At 40.6% G+C, this 16,242-nt stretch overlaps 2 protein-coding genes across 2 annotated transcripts; both read right to left on the reverse strand.

Moving 5' to 3' along the window:
• Positions 1-14,674: 14,674 nt before the first annotated feature.
• On the reverse strand, positions 14,675-15,046 carry LOC142632704 (uncharacterized). The gene has a single exon (XM_075807063.1). The coding sequence runs from the start codon at positions 15,044-15,046 to the stop codon at positions 14,675-14,677; it is 372 nt and encodes a 123-aa protein (XP_075663178.1).
• A 564-nt stretch (positions 15,047-15,610) lies between these two features.
• Positions 15,611-15,991, reverse strand: LOC142632705 (uncharacterized). The gene has a single exon (XM_075807064.1). The coding sequence runs from the start codon at positions 15,989-15,991 to the stop codon at positions 15,611-15,613; it is 381 nt and encodes a 126-aa protein (XP_075663179.1).
• Positions 15,992-16,242: the final 251 nt, after the last annotated feature.

Here is a 16,242-nt window from a genome sequence, read left to right on the forward strand (position 1 = left end):
TAGCATACGACAAATATAAAAATAAAAATAATATATATCTTCTATTTGATTTTATGGGTATAAAACAAAACGCATAACTGCTTCTCTCTCTTTCTCTCTATAGTACCAATAAATTCTTTCTCTTTCACTCTCTCTTTCTCTTTCTAACTTTGCTTTCACGGCAAAGTAAAGGAGAAACAGGGAGTTTGTGTTTGGGGTGGTTTCGGGGTTTGAAGTTTGAACCCAAAACCAAAAGAGGAAAAAAACACAAGGAGAAATCCCGGAAGTAGGGTGGTGAGTCTGTCTCCTTTGATTTGGGCGCTCCTTCCGGGATTTATTTTTTTACTGGTTCAAAAAATGATAGTTTTGTTGGTTTTTTTTTGGGATAATTGCATTAAACCCACTTGTAGTATGTCATTTTTTTCTTTTTTTGAGAAACACACGTATAGGGAAAGGGAGATGAGAATTATATGGCCCGTTTTCACTTTGCCTACTTGTGATTTAATCATTTACACTTTACCCACTTGAAATAAGTTCTGTTAGCCTTCCGTAACTCACTTCTCCGTTTGCCATTAGAAAAACACATTTTTAGGCAAAAACAAATATAACAAGAATCAAAAAGTTAGGGTTTTCATTGCTCATGAACTTCAATGAGAACAAAGTGGAGGAACAACATACCAATCAAATGGCTCAATGAAATTATTTTTAATCTATAACAATATCAACAATTTCACAACAACTCAAAATTTTGAACCAAATTTTACCAAAAGACCAACATCTCAAAACAACCAGCAACATTATCAATAAAGAGAGAGTGAGATAGAGATAAGCCAACAATTGAAGTGTGAGGTATAGAAAAATCCAGTCGTGGGTTTGGATCATGGTAGATCAGCCATGAGTTTGGTGTTGTTTCCCTCAATCATTGACACCACCTCAGCGGCGACCTCCCCCCTCAGCGACGACCTCCTCCATCGGACCTTCATGGTTGACCCTTCAAGCTCCCACAATAAATCTCATCGAGCCCTCTCTCTCACTCTAAGCTCGAGCTCAGTCTCTCCAAGCTCTCAGCCTGAGCTCTCTCTAAACCCATGTTCTCTCATCTGTAAAACTCTCTCAAACGAACTCTATGGCTACCCCTCTCAAGCTCACCCCCTCACATCAACGTCGCAACCTCAAGTAGCCTCGCCTCATCAAACCCTCACCAAACCCAAGCTCCCTTTCTCTAATCTCTGAAACCCTCTCAGGCAAAGCCTCCCTAGGACTTCTAAGGTCATCCATCTCCAATCATCAACCACCACCACTCCACGGTGGTTCCTCTGCCCTTTGCGTCTCGGCCTAACCCACGTTTTGGGGGTTTGTTAATGGTGGGTTTGGATGAATTTTCCAGAGGGTTTTCTTTGTGTTGGATTTTGAATTAAGTTTTGGTATGATAAAAGGGGTTTGATTGAAAGGTTGGGATATAAAAATTTGAAATGGGTTGTGGGAAGAAGGGATGAGTGAGACAGAGAGAGAAATCAGAGATTGAGAAAGAGATGTGAGTGAGATAGAGAAATGATGAACCAAATGTCTTGTTTTGATACACATCTTGTTTCTCTACAAAACCCCTCTTTGATCTTATTTGTTTGAGTTTTTTCTGTTATTTTTTGTTTTCAGATGAGAGAGGCATAAAAATGAAGATAAAATACATTTTTACCCCTGATTTTAACAGGAGTGGGTAACGGATAGGTAACAGATTGAAGTTTAAGTGGGCAATGTGTAAATGATTATACCACGGGTAGGCAAAGTGAAAACGGGTCATACCACAAGTGGGTTTACTGTAATTATCTTTTTTTTGTAATAATTATTTTAATTTAGAATAATGCAAATAATAACTATTTTATAAAAAATTTCACAAACTGCTGATATGATGAGTGATTATTGATAAATGAAAAAAGAATATTAATGGTGGGTCTAAATGAAAACTAATAGAAGGTTGGTTACATCAACATTTTGTAAAATTGTTGTAAAATAATTTGTGACTGTAGTTGTAAGCGCACAATTGCACCTGGCCCCAAGAACAGTTACGGGCTCAGGCCCAATGAGCCTTAAACAATATGAATTTGTAGAGTGTGGGCTTGAAACCCAAGTTAGAAGTGTGTGAGGATTAAATGATAAGCCAAAGATTGCAAACACCTGGAAACAACAAGGAATATTGTAAATCAACCTCCTCGGACGTAAGCCGAGAGTTGTTCTTATATTATCTCTTCCTCTTTTGTCTTTTCCTTTTTGATTACAAAAAAGTCAGTCCCCCTTTTCTATTCTAGGTTGCTCCTTAAATACTCTTCTTTTTGATACTTTGTACACGTGTTGCCCCAACTCCCTCTTAGCCTAGATATTTCTTTTCTCAGTGCCTTTGAATAGTAACCAGAAGTTTCCCTTCCACTGTTCAGGTGTCACTTCCCCATTAATGCGGCCAGGGTGGTAGGTGCAAGGTCTTTAATGTGGAGGTGGCAGCCTTTATCTTTGGTATCTCTCTGACATCGGTGCTTCTAGGACATTCAAGGGTTCCCCCTCTTTAACCATTGGTCTTGACCGTGTCATTCCCTAACCTTTACCATGAAGTCCTGGGTTCTCCGGTGTCCGTCCGAAGGGAAATTCACCCTCGGCTAGACCCTCGGATCCTCGGCGTATGGGCCGACCCGTAGTACTAACAAGTTCTAAGCCCAAGAGCAGGTCAGCCTTCCTTAGCATGGCCCAAAGGCCCACATTCCCATCAGGGTCTTTTTACTCCCCACAGTAGTATTACTCTTTATTTTATATATAATTATTAAAATAACATTGCAAAAACTTTTAGGATAAAATGCAAAACTCAACTTTTATGTTTAATTATAATTTACTTTAGTCATCTAACTTTGCTTTTATCCACTAAAACCTTTCTATCAAGCGAGCGTCATAAGTTGAAACTCTCTAAAAAAAACTTTTGTTATATATTGCAGTTAATTATCTATTTTTTTCCCAAAATTTTTAAATTATAAAAATCCAATTAATGGTTCAAAAATATTTTCCATAATTAAAAAAAATTAGTAGATGTTGACGAAGAGGTCAAGTTAAATCAATTTAAAACTTAAAGGACTAAAATGGATGAAAACAAAGTTGGATGTCTAAAATTAATTTTGGAGAAACTTAAAAGGCAAGTTCTTCATTTTAACCAATAATTTATTTTGAATAATTGTCTCTCTTTGAATATTGTGTCTCGAAAACATTTTTTTAAGCATTGAAAATTTCAATTTTACACTGGAATAATTTTTTTTAAACAGCATTTTAGTGTAAAATGTATTTACATTGAAGTTGTGTCTTCAAAACATGATTTTTAGTGCAAGATACTACTAGTATATAACATTATGATTTCAAGACAAAAATTGAAATTTCAATGCATATAATCGTGTTTTCAAAACATGATTTTCAAAGGAAAGCTATTCCCCCAAATAATTTTACCACAATACTATTTTTAATAATTAATAATAAAATAATATTATTTTTCCAAAAAACCCTTAGTTTTGCTCCTTTCATTTTTTTTTTGTCTTAAAAAATCATAGGAATTGAATTTATGATATTTATTTTATGACGATTGTTTTTTATCATCATATTAACATAGTAATTAGACTTTGGTGTAGACGGGGTATCGAATGTCCCTCAATTAATGATAAAAGACTTTATTACTTAAGCTAAACTATAACTCACCATTTCCCTCGTCTTGTCATCGTTGGATGAGATGTGTTGTATATGTGGTGAGCAGGAAGACATTTAAAACTATATGCAAACGTGACACTAATATAATATATTTTTTTGTGCGGATTAGTGTTTAATACAAATGGGTTCAAGTCAAACGGGTCAACTTGCTTTAATGCAATTGATAAATAGGTCAATCTCATGTTAACCTACTTAACACATAATCAACTTGAAATTGGAATAGTTCATTATTAGTGTCAAAATGGGTTAGTATGTTTTGTCACAAACTCATTTCACCCATATAAATAAACCTCTTCACTATTCAACATAAATTTGAAATTTAAATGACCAATTGAGTAGTGAAAAGAAAATTAATGATTATATTGGAATTTCCTTCTATAAAAACCTAAAGTCCTAACTTTTTTTATAAACCAAAAAACAAATAATAAAAAAACTCTCATTTCATTTTATTTTTCTTAGATTGTGAATTTTTAAATTTATTTTATCATCTCCAATTAAAATTGATTCATTTTCATGATTTGAATAAAACATGACAAATCTAAAGGTTTATTTAATGCAACATCATTTACAATTTAAATAACATAGCACCATAGGGTTTGTTTTGTATAGCTATAGGAAGTATAGCTTTAGCTGTATAGTTTTAGTTGTAGAGCTTTTGTGATAAAGTATTTTTACTTAAAACAAATTTTAGCATTTAACATGTTTAACAAACTACAATGATAAAGTGTTTTGAAGTTATTACTCGTAACACCTTCTTTTGATTTAGCGATAATATTTTCTAGAAAATTAGTAAATTTAAAAAAATTATTTAGGTAAATTGCAAATTACACTCCTAAAGTTTGGGGTGTTTGGATTTTACACCCTAAAGTTTCAAAATTCAAATTTTACCCTCTAAAGTCTTGGGGTGTTTAGATTTTACACCCTGACATTTTAAAATTTGGATTTTACCCTCTAAATTTTAGGGATTTAGATTTTACTCCCTAAATTTTGAAATTGTTTGGATTTTACATCCTAAAGTTTCAAAATTTAGGGTGTAACTAAATACTTTCAAACTTTAGAGGGTGAAGTCCAGATTCTGAAACGTCAAGGTATAAAATTTAAACACCCCAAACTTCAGGGTGTAAAATCCAAAACACCTCCAAACTTTAGGAGTGTAATTTACAATTTATCCAATTATTTTTATAAAACTATCTTATTTTCTTATGTTTGATAGTAACCTTAAATGAGCTAAAAAATAATCTCCTAACTTTCTTTGTTTAGCTTGTTATGAGATAAAATTATTTTTCAAAAAAATTTAGTGGAAAATAATTTCTAAAAATAAGCCTTTTTTTTTCTGTTGATTAAAGATAATTTTCCTTTTACTTATTTTCTCTGATACTACAAAAACTGAAAAACACATAAAACCATCTTTACAGAAGGTTTTCCATCAAAACAAACAGAGCGCCCACCGATACAATGCATGAAGAAGTTCAATAAATATGATTTTATCTAAAGAAATTATTACTCTCTCTCTCTCTCTCTCTCTTTCTCTCTCATTTTGTACATAAATATGAAATTTGATCATTATGATAAGAGAGGTGCTACGTCCACAACATTTTTACAACAAATCATAAGTGGTTAGTTGTTATTGGTTCAAATTTGAACCTAACACTAAGATTACTTTTTTGCCCCAACAATAACAACCAGTAAAAACCTGCCACTTAAAATTTGTTGTAAAAATATTATAAAAATGTTATGGACATATCATTTCTCTTATGATAATTATTAAAGACTTATTTTGATTGTGTTTCTACAATAAATTTGATAATTATGCTAATCATTAAAATATATTTATTATGATAGTGTATTTATATGAAACTATTAAATTTCTCATTATGGTAATTATTAATAGGTACTTTTTTTATAGGTCATTTAAAGAAAATAATTAAACTCATTAAAATATATATATTGGAATATTGACACGGGGAAGGGGCGCAGACTTATAGTTTAATGGGTTCAAATGAATATATATATATATATATATATATATATATATATATATATATATATATATATTTATATCACTATTTTTTTTTATGGAGTTTCAACCTATGACGTTCGCTTCTGATGATATTCACTATCATCAGACAAAGACACCAATCAATTTTTTGTGTAGGCGGAGATTAGACCCCAAGTTTCTTATTCAACTATCAAAAAATTTACCAGTTGAGCTAACTAGAACCCACTATCACTAGTTTATTTAACTCTTAAAAATATTTTTGCACACCCTAATCACAAACCAATCCAAAACCAAACTACAACACAAATCAGTCTATCCTAAAACCAAAGAACAACACAAATCACAGATTTTCACTTTGTTTCTATATGATATAATCTCCAATCTCATTCTCATGAATCTCATCTCATCTTTATTCTTTATCTGAATTTCTCAGTTTATCTGAATCTAAAAGTAAAGAATGAGTGTTTGTGAGTTATGAGTGTCTCTGTCTTTATTATAAATTTATATTATATGTGTGTAAGTGTTTGTTTAACACTAATTATGTGCATTTTTTTTGTTATAATGTTATTTGTGTGAATGTGTGCGTGTTTAGTATAAATATAATATAACTTCATATAATTTAATAATTAAGAAATATAGAGGATTTGTTACATATGTGTATATTGTAATCATATTATTATAACTTTTTGTTATAAAGTTGGTGGAAGTGCCAAAAATGAGTTAACGTAATACAATGAATTTGTAGAGGCGGGAACTTGAATCAAATGACCTAGCACAATTGAAGAAGAAGAAGACAAGGACAAAAAGTCTTAATCCTCGGCAAATATCTGAGGACAAATATTTATATTAGTTTGATCTCAAGAATGATTTTTTACAATATTTCTCTCTCTGGATTGTCCATGCCCCCCACTTTCAAGAGGATTTTTTTCATTATATACCCCCTTTCAGCTGATCTTGGCCTTCCACTTGTTGATCGTGTAAGACACTACTCAAGTGCTTGTCCCATCAGACGCCCACACAAATCTTTTATGAGTTGCGGTAACCAAGATAGCATTGTTCAAGGGTCTTCTCCACATATATGTGGCTAGGGGGTTTGGTAGGGGTGCATTAAATGTGGTGGCAGCTACCATCCCTCTAGTTACGTCAAGGCTAAACCCCTTTCTGAAGTTCTTCCTCTATAGTGTGGTCTCCTCTGGTGATGTGTCATTGACGTGGCCATGGCTCACCTCTGCGGCCTTACCATCCGAGGGTATGGTCTCCTCGGAACTGCACTGATCTCCTTGGCCTTAGGTATGACACGTGGCATTATTACCTTATTAAATTTCAGTATCCCACAATAGCCTTTCAAAATTCCAGTTTTTCCCTCTTATTTGAGGAGAAAATTGAGGTTTTGACCTTGGGTAATTGGTTCCACATGTTTCTTTGAATTTCCCACGTGAGAACGTCACTTTGCATGGCCTCTAACCGCTCCTAGCTCTTTGGAGTCCGTATCGTCTCATTTAATGCTCCATGTGGCGCCTTGTCCCCCACGTCCTATGGTGAGATGGAGATCCTACAGCTGGTATTTTTCCTCGAAATTTGGGTGGGGTAACTCCCACCCAACTCTACCTCCTATATAAGGCTCCCAGGGGACTAATTTCTCTCATTTTCCAAATCTTCAAACTTTCAAGAAGCTCTTGAGATGACTCCGGTTATTATTTTTGTAAGTTCCCTGTTTATCCTAGTCTTATTCTTAGGTTCTTTTTTGCTTGTCCTTCCATTTTCTATTTCTTTCTTCAAAAAAGTTCCTTCCCTCAACCTTAGCTTGCCTAGATGGGTAGGGTTGCTCACCTAGTAGATACCCCCGCAGACATGGAGGGGTTTAGGGCCCTGTACCATATTCCCCAAGGTGTCTCCTTGCGCTATTGCTCTCTGGGTGGTTGGCACACCCTCAGAGGGGAAGGGGAGGTCGTTATCCCAATAATCGCCTTTATAGAAGGGGGAATGAGGCTTCCCATGGGTAAAGTGACTAGGGACTACTTGATTGCCCATAGGATCTGCCCTCGTCAATGTGCACCCAACCTGTTTAGAGTCTTAGGCAGTGTAGACACTCTCAACGAGCAAATGGGGTTGGGCCTCACCTAGCACGACGTTGTTTGGATTACGAGTGTCATCTGCTTGTAGACTCGAGCTATTATCTTAAGACTAGGTCTTCCGACATTAGGCTCGTCTCGTGTCTCCCCAAATCCAACAAGGGCATGAAAGATAACTTTCTAATCTTCTCGAGTGAATGACATGATGGCTTCACTACCTAACCCAAGAAAGAGCACCAAGTGGGGCACCCTAAGTTTAGGTCCTTAAACACGGGAATTAGTTTTGTAGTTTGCTTCTTTCTTCATTCCTATAGTAGTTTATTTCCCTCTGACTAATGACTCGCCTTTCTAATTGTGGTTTTGCTTCTCGGGTTTTTTTTTTTTTTTTTTTTGCAGATAAAAGATAAGTGGCTCCCAATCTCAACTTTGTTAACGTTCTAGACTCAATAGGGTGCTGAGATCCGAGGTGTTCGGGAACAAGGACAGACAACTGAGGGTTGTCCATCTTATCCTAGACTTCAAGCCCCTGTCCGATAAGTTTCAGGACGTGGGCAACGCGATCAAAGTGGGTGATCCTCAGCTGGCTCGAATTGATGTCTCGATGCATGGATTCCTAGCTTGAGAAGGTACCATGTAGGTCGAGCTGCCTTCCCATCATTCTCCTCGTGAAGAAGCGGTTCTGAGAGAAGAAACAGCTTCCTCGCGCCTGTCACTCAATGAGGAGATAAGCTAGTTTAGACTTGAGGAAGAGAAGGAGGAGCAAGGAGAGCCTGTGATTCAGGTCTTGGACTCGGAAGACGAACTTGACAGATCTTCAAGCGTTCGTTCCTCTTGATTTGTCATCATGCACATAACCAGCAGTTTGGAAGAAGAAGAAGAAGAAGAAGAAGAAGAAATGCCATTGGAGAGGAAAAAGGGGTCAAGCTTCTGTGAACTCATTGCGGGAAGGTCCAAGGGTTCGGCACCTATGGATGCCTCAAGCTCTGAGCTTCCTCCTACTTCTCCTCCTTCAGCCAACCCCTTTGCGCTTGCCAATCTAAAGAAGTGGAAAAAAGAAAAGGAGGTGGTTGAGAAGGGGGAGTTGGTCCCCTACAATGAGGGGGTTCCTCCAAAGATGCCCAAGACAGCTAAGGGCAAGTGAAGGGCTTCCTTGGCTGAAGGTAAGGAGACTGAGCACGTGGCCAAGGTGTGCCATCCGAACCCGGCGTGGAACTCTCGACTAGATTTGGATGAGGAAGTGATACCATGGAACTCCACCATCAAGGAGTTCCAGAGAGGGAATGCCCATTACCTTGCCAATGCTCTGGAGTAGCCTTTTTGTTCCCGAAGGATATGGCTGCTCTGAAAAACGTGAAGCAGCATAATCTGTTTTTATCCCTGAAAAGGGGCTTGGCCTTGGTAAGTTTTTCAACATGCCTTATTAACTTCATGATAGGGTATCATTTTCTTATCTAATGAGGTATCCCTTTGTCATTTTTGTGCAAGCAATCTAAAAGGTTTTCATGGCTGAAGAGTGGGTGAAAGATGCCCGGTCCGAGGCTAGGCTCGCGAATAATCTTCGCATAGAGACCAACAAGGCTTTGGCCATTGCTGAGCAGAAAAATAAGAAGCTTACCATGAAACTAGCCGCTAAGGACAGGGGGGAAGAATGCTGAGGCTAGCCTTAAGAACGCTCAGGTGTAAGTTGAGAAGCAGCGTAAGAAGCTCCATTACGTTGAGATAGAGCTGGCCACGGCCAATCAGAAAATCATGGATTAGAAGGCAGAGCTGGAGAAGGCTGCTCAGGTAGCTGCGGATTCTTCGGAGCAAAAGTTCTATGATCTTGGAGTGCAGGAGACCGAGGCCCACCTGACTGATGAGTTGGCTAGGGTCTGCAGGGACTACTGCCTCGAGGTGTGGACTGAAGCATTGAACTTGGCTGGAGTTCTTGCTACCTTGGAGTGAAGGAGGGCAGAAAATGTGTACTATCCACAAGACCTCCGAGAAGCTTCTAAAGCAGCCTCGGGCCTTAAAACAGATATTACCCTTGCTACAACAGCACTGACACGACCTCCCAGCACCCAAGCCCCTCTTCCCCCCCCCCCTCCCTGAGACCTCCAAAGGGCTTGGCAAGACCGGTGACCTAGGCTAGGGGGTGGAGGTGGCCAAGGGCAAGGAGATTGCCTAGGGTAGAACTCGGCCAGAGGATAAAGGCAAAGGCAAAAGAGCTAAAACTCTGCTAGAGACCAAGGGCCTAAAGGCTAACTAAGGCAAGGAAGCTACTCCCAAGACAAAGAAGTTCAAGCCAGTCAAGCCTCTAGCTGTAGCCCAGGAGAAAAAGGCCACCTCAGGCAACGTTGTTGATCCTCCTATCTCCTAGCAAGCCAGCAAAGAAGATCCTCCTCCTCTAGTCCAGACTTAGCTTAGGATTTTTCTTTTCTTCCTTTGTATCTTTCTTTTTGTTATGGTAGTTTGCCATGGTTTATGATGTATCTTTCCTTTTGATTAATGAAAAGACGTTAACTTTTGCTTTATGACAAGTGAACATTCATTTTCCTTGCAATATTTATCTCTGATTGGATGCAGTAACTGTTCTGTCTTTTGCTGAGAGGATAGATTGATGATGCTTCTAAGGGTGAAAACCCATACTTTACCAAAAAGCTAACAGTAATGAATTGTCGTTAATTCAAGTAAATTAAGCCTAGGTAAATAGTGAGAAAAACAACTGTGTTGGTACTAAAAACTGTTTAATCAATAGGAATGTTTAAGTCCTTAGAGAAAAACGAAACATTAATAGAAAAATGGGTGTTTGAGGTCTCTCATTTTAAAAGTACCTTATGAATGTACCTTTGGAACCCTTCAATCAAAACCTAGGGCGAGTCCTTGTTTTCTCATGGTAATGCATATGCCGAAGTTTCATCCTTGGTGAAATTACGAGGCGTTATTTTACTCAAGGCATGTGGTCCAAGGGACCAGGCATGGCTGGAGTTATGTTTAACCTTTAGAGATATGTTGGGGTGTTAATTCACCCAAGGCATGGGTTCGAGGAACCAGGCATGGCTGAGGTTCTGTTTAACCCTTAGAGAATTTATTGAGGCGTTAATTTACCCAAGGCATGGGTCCGAGGGACCAGGCATGGCCGAGGTTCTGTTTAACCTTTAAAGAATCTATTGAGGTGTTAATTTACCCAAGGCATGGGTCTGAGGGACCAAGCATGGCCGAGGTTCTGTTTAACCTTTAGAGAATTTATTGAGACGTTAATTTACTCAAGGCATGGGTCCAAGGGACTAGGCATGGCCGAGGTTCTGTTTAACCCTTAGAAAATCTATTGAGGTGTTAATTTACCCAAGGTATAGGTCCGAGGGACCAGGCATGACCGATGTTCTGTTGAACCCTAAGAGAATTTATTGAGGTGTTAATTTACCCAAGGCATGGGTCTGAGGGACCAGACATGGCCGAGATTCTGTTTAACCTTTAGATGTAATAATGCAGGAATAACGAATGAGATATACTTGCATTAATAGTAATATCTTTTCAAGTTACTTACATTCTAGGGCCATAGTACAGTGTTTCCATCCAGATCCTCTAGTCTAAATGCACTTACGCCTGCTATTGAGATGACGCGATAAGAGCTTTCCCAATTTGCCCCAAGATGGGTTTTTTGTATTTTCGACCACTTTCCTGAGGATAAGGTCCCCTGGCACGAGTGGCCATGACTTCACTTTCTTATTGTAACCCTGCCTCAGCTTATGTTGGTAGTGGGCCAGTTTTATTGTTGCCATCTCTCTTTTCTCCTCGGCCCAATCCAGACTTGCACATAGCTAACCATCATTGTTATGCTCTTCAAACTGATCAGTTCTCATTGTCGAAAATTTCGTTTCCACGAGTATAACTGCCTCCACTCCATATGTCATGGAGAAGGGGGGTTCCCCGGTTGATCTTCTCGAGGTAGTTCGGTATGACCATAGCATATGGGGCAACTCATCTACCTATTTCCCTTTTGCCTCCTCCAGTCTTCTCTTTAACCCATCAAGGATCACTTTGTTGGTGGCCTCGGCCTGCCCATTTCCCTTTGAGTATGCAGGGGTAGAGTAGTTGTTCCTGATTCCAAGTTCACTACAATATCTCCTGAAAGTCTTGCTGTCGAACTGTGTTCCATTGTTAGATACGAGGGCGTAAGGTATGCCGAATCGCGTGACAATGTTCCTCCACGCGAATTTCTTCACAACCTGGTCTCGGATGTTAGCCAACGGCTCGGCTTCTACCCATTTCGTGAAATAATCTGTCCTAATGAGCAACCATCTCTGGTTTGCAGTAGCCCGAGGGAATGGGCCCACGATATCTAAACCCCACTAAGCGAAAGGCCACATGCTAGAGAATGGGTTCAGAACCCCTCCAAGTTAGTGGATATTTGAGGCATACCTCTTGCAATGATCACATTTCCTTGCGTAATCCCAAGCAGACTTCTGCATACTAGGCCACCAATACCCTTGGGTAAGAGCTCTATGACCCAAGGATCTTCCCCCTGTGTAGCTCCCATAAATCCCTTCATATAGCTCTTCCAACAACAGCTCCACTGCTTCTGGGTGTACACATAACAGGTATGACCCAGAAAAAGACCGTCAATACAATTTTTGCTCTTGAGATAGCTAGTACTGCGAGGAGCGCCTCTGGGTCTTCATGGCCTCTGCCTTATCCTCTGACAGGTCTCCACTCCTTAGAAATGCGACTATAGGGTCCATCCAACTGGGTCCAACTCGGATAGATTGCACCATGGTTGGGCTCTAATCCTTCCACCTCGGCCTGTCTAAATATTCTACTATGATTAAACGTGGCAGAGCGCCATCAGACATTGTTGTCAGTGTAGCTAGTGAATCAGGGTGAGAATTTCTACACCGTGGTACTTGCTTCAAGGTGAACTCTTGAAGGTGTGCTTGGAGTTGCTTTATCTTGCCCAAATAGGCTTGCATCCTCTCATCCTTAGCCTCGTATTCTCCCCGTACTTGCCCCACTATCGGTTGGGAGTCACTGAAGACCTCTACACTGTTTGCTCCCAAGAATTTTACTGCTTCCAACCCTGACCATAATGCCTCGTACTCGGCCTCGTTGTTAGTGACCGAGAAAGATAGCCTTAGGGATTTTTCCAAAACTATCCCGTCTGGGGAGATGATGACAACTCCAACTCCCGAGTCCCTCTGGTTGGCAGCCCCATCAGTGTTCATAATCCACGAATGGGAAATTTTAGCGGTAAAAACTCCTACAGCTTCCTAGCTTTATATCCCTTCCTTGGTTTGATCCTCTGAGAACTTGGAGACGAGGTTAGCCAGGACTTGGCCTTTAATCGATGTCCTCAGCTAGTACTTGATGTCAAAAGCCTCTAGCATAGTTCCCCACTGCACCACCCTTCCATAATAGTCTAACTTCCGCAATACCACTTACAAGGGAGCCGTGTTAGGACCACCACCGTATGTGCCTAAAAGTAGTGTGGCAACTTCCTGGTAGCGTGGACGAGGGCTAAGATGGCTTTTTCCATGTGAGAGTACCTCGTCTCGACCTTTTGCAGAGATTTGTTGACATAGTATACTGGTTTTTGAACCCCAGAATCAACCCGAATTAGGACGAGGCTGACCGCGTGGTTTGTGACAGCTAAGTAGGCATAGAGGACCTCCTCCAGCCCGGGACAAGACAACATCGATGGATTTGACAGATACTCCTTCAGTTCTTGGAAAGCCTGATCACACTCCTCGGTCTGGGAGAAATCCTTCCACTTATGCAGAAGTTGGAAGAACGGTCTGCATAGGTCAGCCAACCGTGATATGAACCTGTTCAGGGTAGCTATCATACCCGACAGCCGCTGCACCTCTTTAGGGTTCCGTGGTGAACGTAGGTCATTTATAGCCTTGATCTGATCTAGGTTGACCTTAATACCACGATGTGTTATCATAAAGCCCAAGAATTTCCCCGAGCCCACTCCGAACGAACACTTTGAAGCATTTAACCGCAGTTGGTGTTTCTTGAGCACAGAAAAAGCTTCCTCCAAGTCTTGTATGTGCTCGGACGCAACTTTACTATTTATCACCGTGTTGTCTATATAGGCTTCCATATTCCTACCCAGCTGGGCCTTGAACACCCTGGTCACCATTCTCTGGTATGTGGATCTTGCGTTTTTCAACCCAAAAGGCATCACTTGATAGTGGTAGTTGCCGAGGGGAGTCCTGAAGGCTGTTTTTTCCTAGTCGGCGAGCGCTAGATGGATCTGGTGGTATCCTTGGAAATCATCAAGAAAACTCATCTGAGGGTGTCCGAAGGTGGCGTCTACCAGCTGGTCTATCCTCTGAATAGGGAAGGGATCTTTGGGACAAGCCTTATTGAGATCAGTGAAGTCCATGCAAACTCTCCACTTCCCATTCTTCTTTTTCACTGCCACAATATTAGCCAGCCACTCCGGATAAAAAATTTCCTTTATTGCCCCCGCTTGTTTCAACTTGTTGACTTCTTCTTTTATTGCATTGGAATGCTCATCGGAGGATCTCTGAGGTGGCTTTTTCCTTGGCTGAGCTTCAGGATCAATCCCCGACGCATCGTATGGGTTCTAGGCAAATTCATTGATATGCTGTTCGAGGAAAGCCACCAACTTGTTCCTTTCGGCTGGTGATAGATGCGCTCCTACTTGGAATTATTTGTCGGGACTGCTCTTAATAGCCACCTTGGTAAGGCTCTCGTAGGCCTCCGCCGCTCTAACCTTATTGTCCTCGGCCTCGGTTGCGACAAGCGTTAACTACTATAACTTTAAAGGCACCTAGTTCATTCCCTCCAGAGGGGTTTAATGGTTGATTTCTACGATGAGGCATTGTCTTGCCGAGGCTTGGCTCCTTTGTATCTCTTCAATCCAACCTTCAGTCAGGAATTTCACCTTTTAGCAAGTGTGTAGCCACAGTCGAGCTAGAATGGTTGTATATGGTGAATACGCATCCACCACAATAAAGTCCACCAACACCTCCTCCTTCTTTACTTGGACCGGTAGCTTGATTCTTCCATTCGGGATAACCATTTTCCCGTTGAATCCCATGAGTGGGGCTCCATAACTTTCTAGGTCTTTCTCCTTTAGCCCCAGTCCTTTAAACAGATCAGGGTACATGATCTCAACCCCACTTCCCCCATCGACCATTACCCTATGCACGTCGAAGCCCCCAATACGCACCGTGACAACCAGAGTGTCAACAAAGGGTTGTTGGGCAGTGCCAACCAAGTCTTCATTTGAAAAACCCATGACCAGACTGGATTCCATCCTGGCCCTCTTGCAGAGGTTTTATCTGTTGAAGTTAGTATCAGGGGGAGACACGGAGATCACTCTTGTTGACAGGGTTGATGTCTGTTCAGGTTCGGTGAGGATAACATGAATAGTTCCCAAGAAGGACCGTTGGCCATCCCTAATATCCCTGATGTGGGGCTCCTCTTTCTACCGAGGCCTCGTTCATGAACTCTTCCAGCTTTGCTTCCTTAAGCAGACGGTTCATGTACGACCATAGGATTTGCACTCCTCAGTATTATGCCCTTTTTCCTGATAATATTGGCAATGCATTGACTGATTTCTTCGGGTCGGGTCTCCACCCATCTTGTGCGACCAAGTAAAGTAAGGCTCATTTCGGATCTTCTGCAGTATTTGGTGGACTGGGACCCCGAATACTGAGTTGATCGGTTGGACCCCGCTTGGTTGTCCTTGATTGCGGAAGTTTACCTTGGGCTAGTTTCCCCCTGTCTTATTGATGCGATTATCCTTCTGGTCATGGAAGCCCTTTGCCTTTCCCTTAATTTGTGCTCGGTCATCTTCCACCCTCTTGTGCTCGTCTATCTAGTCCATTAACTGTCTCATGTTCCTAGCAAGTTTCATGGTGAGGGATTCCCATAGGTCGGACTCGGTGGGTAGCCCGCTCTTGAAGGTGCGTACCACCACGTCCTCAAAGTTCCCATCCAACTCGTTGTATAGTTCCCAATACCTATCCGAGTAGGTCTTCAAGGTCTCTCCCTTTCTCATCGACAGTGCTAGCAAGGAGTCTAATGTCCTCGGCACCCTACTGCACGTAACGAACCTTGCACCAAAAGCTCTGGTGAGCTCCTCGTAGGAATCAATGGACCTTTCATGTAGTCCACCAAACCATCTCATTGCCACTGAGTCGAGGCTAGAGGGAAACACCTTACACATCAAGGTCTTGTTTTTGGCATATATGGCCATCTTCTAATTGAAGTGGCTAATATGTTCTATGGAGTCTGTCCTCCTATTGTAAATGGCGAAGGTGGGTTGTGCGAAGCGTTTGGGCATCTTGGCCTCTCAATCCGCCTCGTGAAGGGCAACTTGGATATCTAGAAAAGGGCCTTGCTCATGGCGTCCCTATCCTTATTTCCCTGGGGGATGGGTCTGTGTTGCTTGCGATGCTGCCTTTCTTTGTGCGAATCTTCAGAGGAATTATTTTCCATTTCGTTGGG

This window comes from Castanea sativa, chromosome 4 (genome assembly GCF_040712315.1).
Source record: "Castanea sativa cultivar Marrone di Chiusa Pesio chromosome 4, ASM4071231v1".
Classification (NCBI taxonomy): Eukaryota; Viridiplantae; Streptophyta; class Magnoliopsida; order Fagales; family Fagaceae; genus Castanea; species Castanea sativa.

Coding starts and splice junctions, on each gene's coding strand:
- LOC142632704 (XM_075807063.1), bottom strand. CDS start 15,046: ATGGAATCCAGTCTGGTCATGGGTTTTTCAAATGAAGACTTGGTTGGC.
- LOC142632705 (XM_075807064.1), bottom strand. CDS start 15,991: ATGGCCATATATGCCAAAAACAAGACCTTGATGTGTAAGGTGTTTCCC.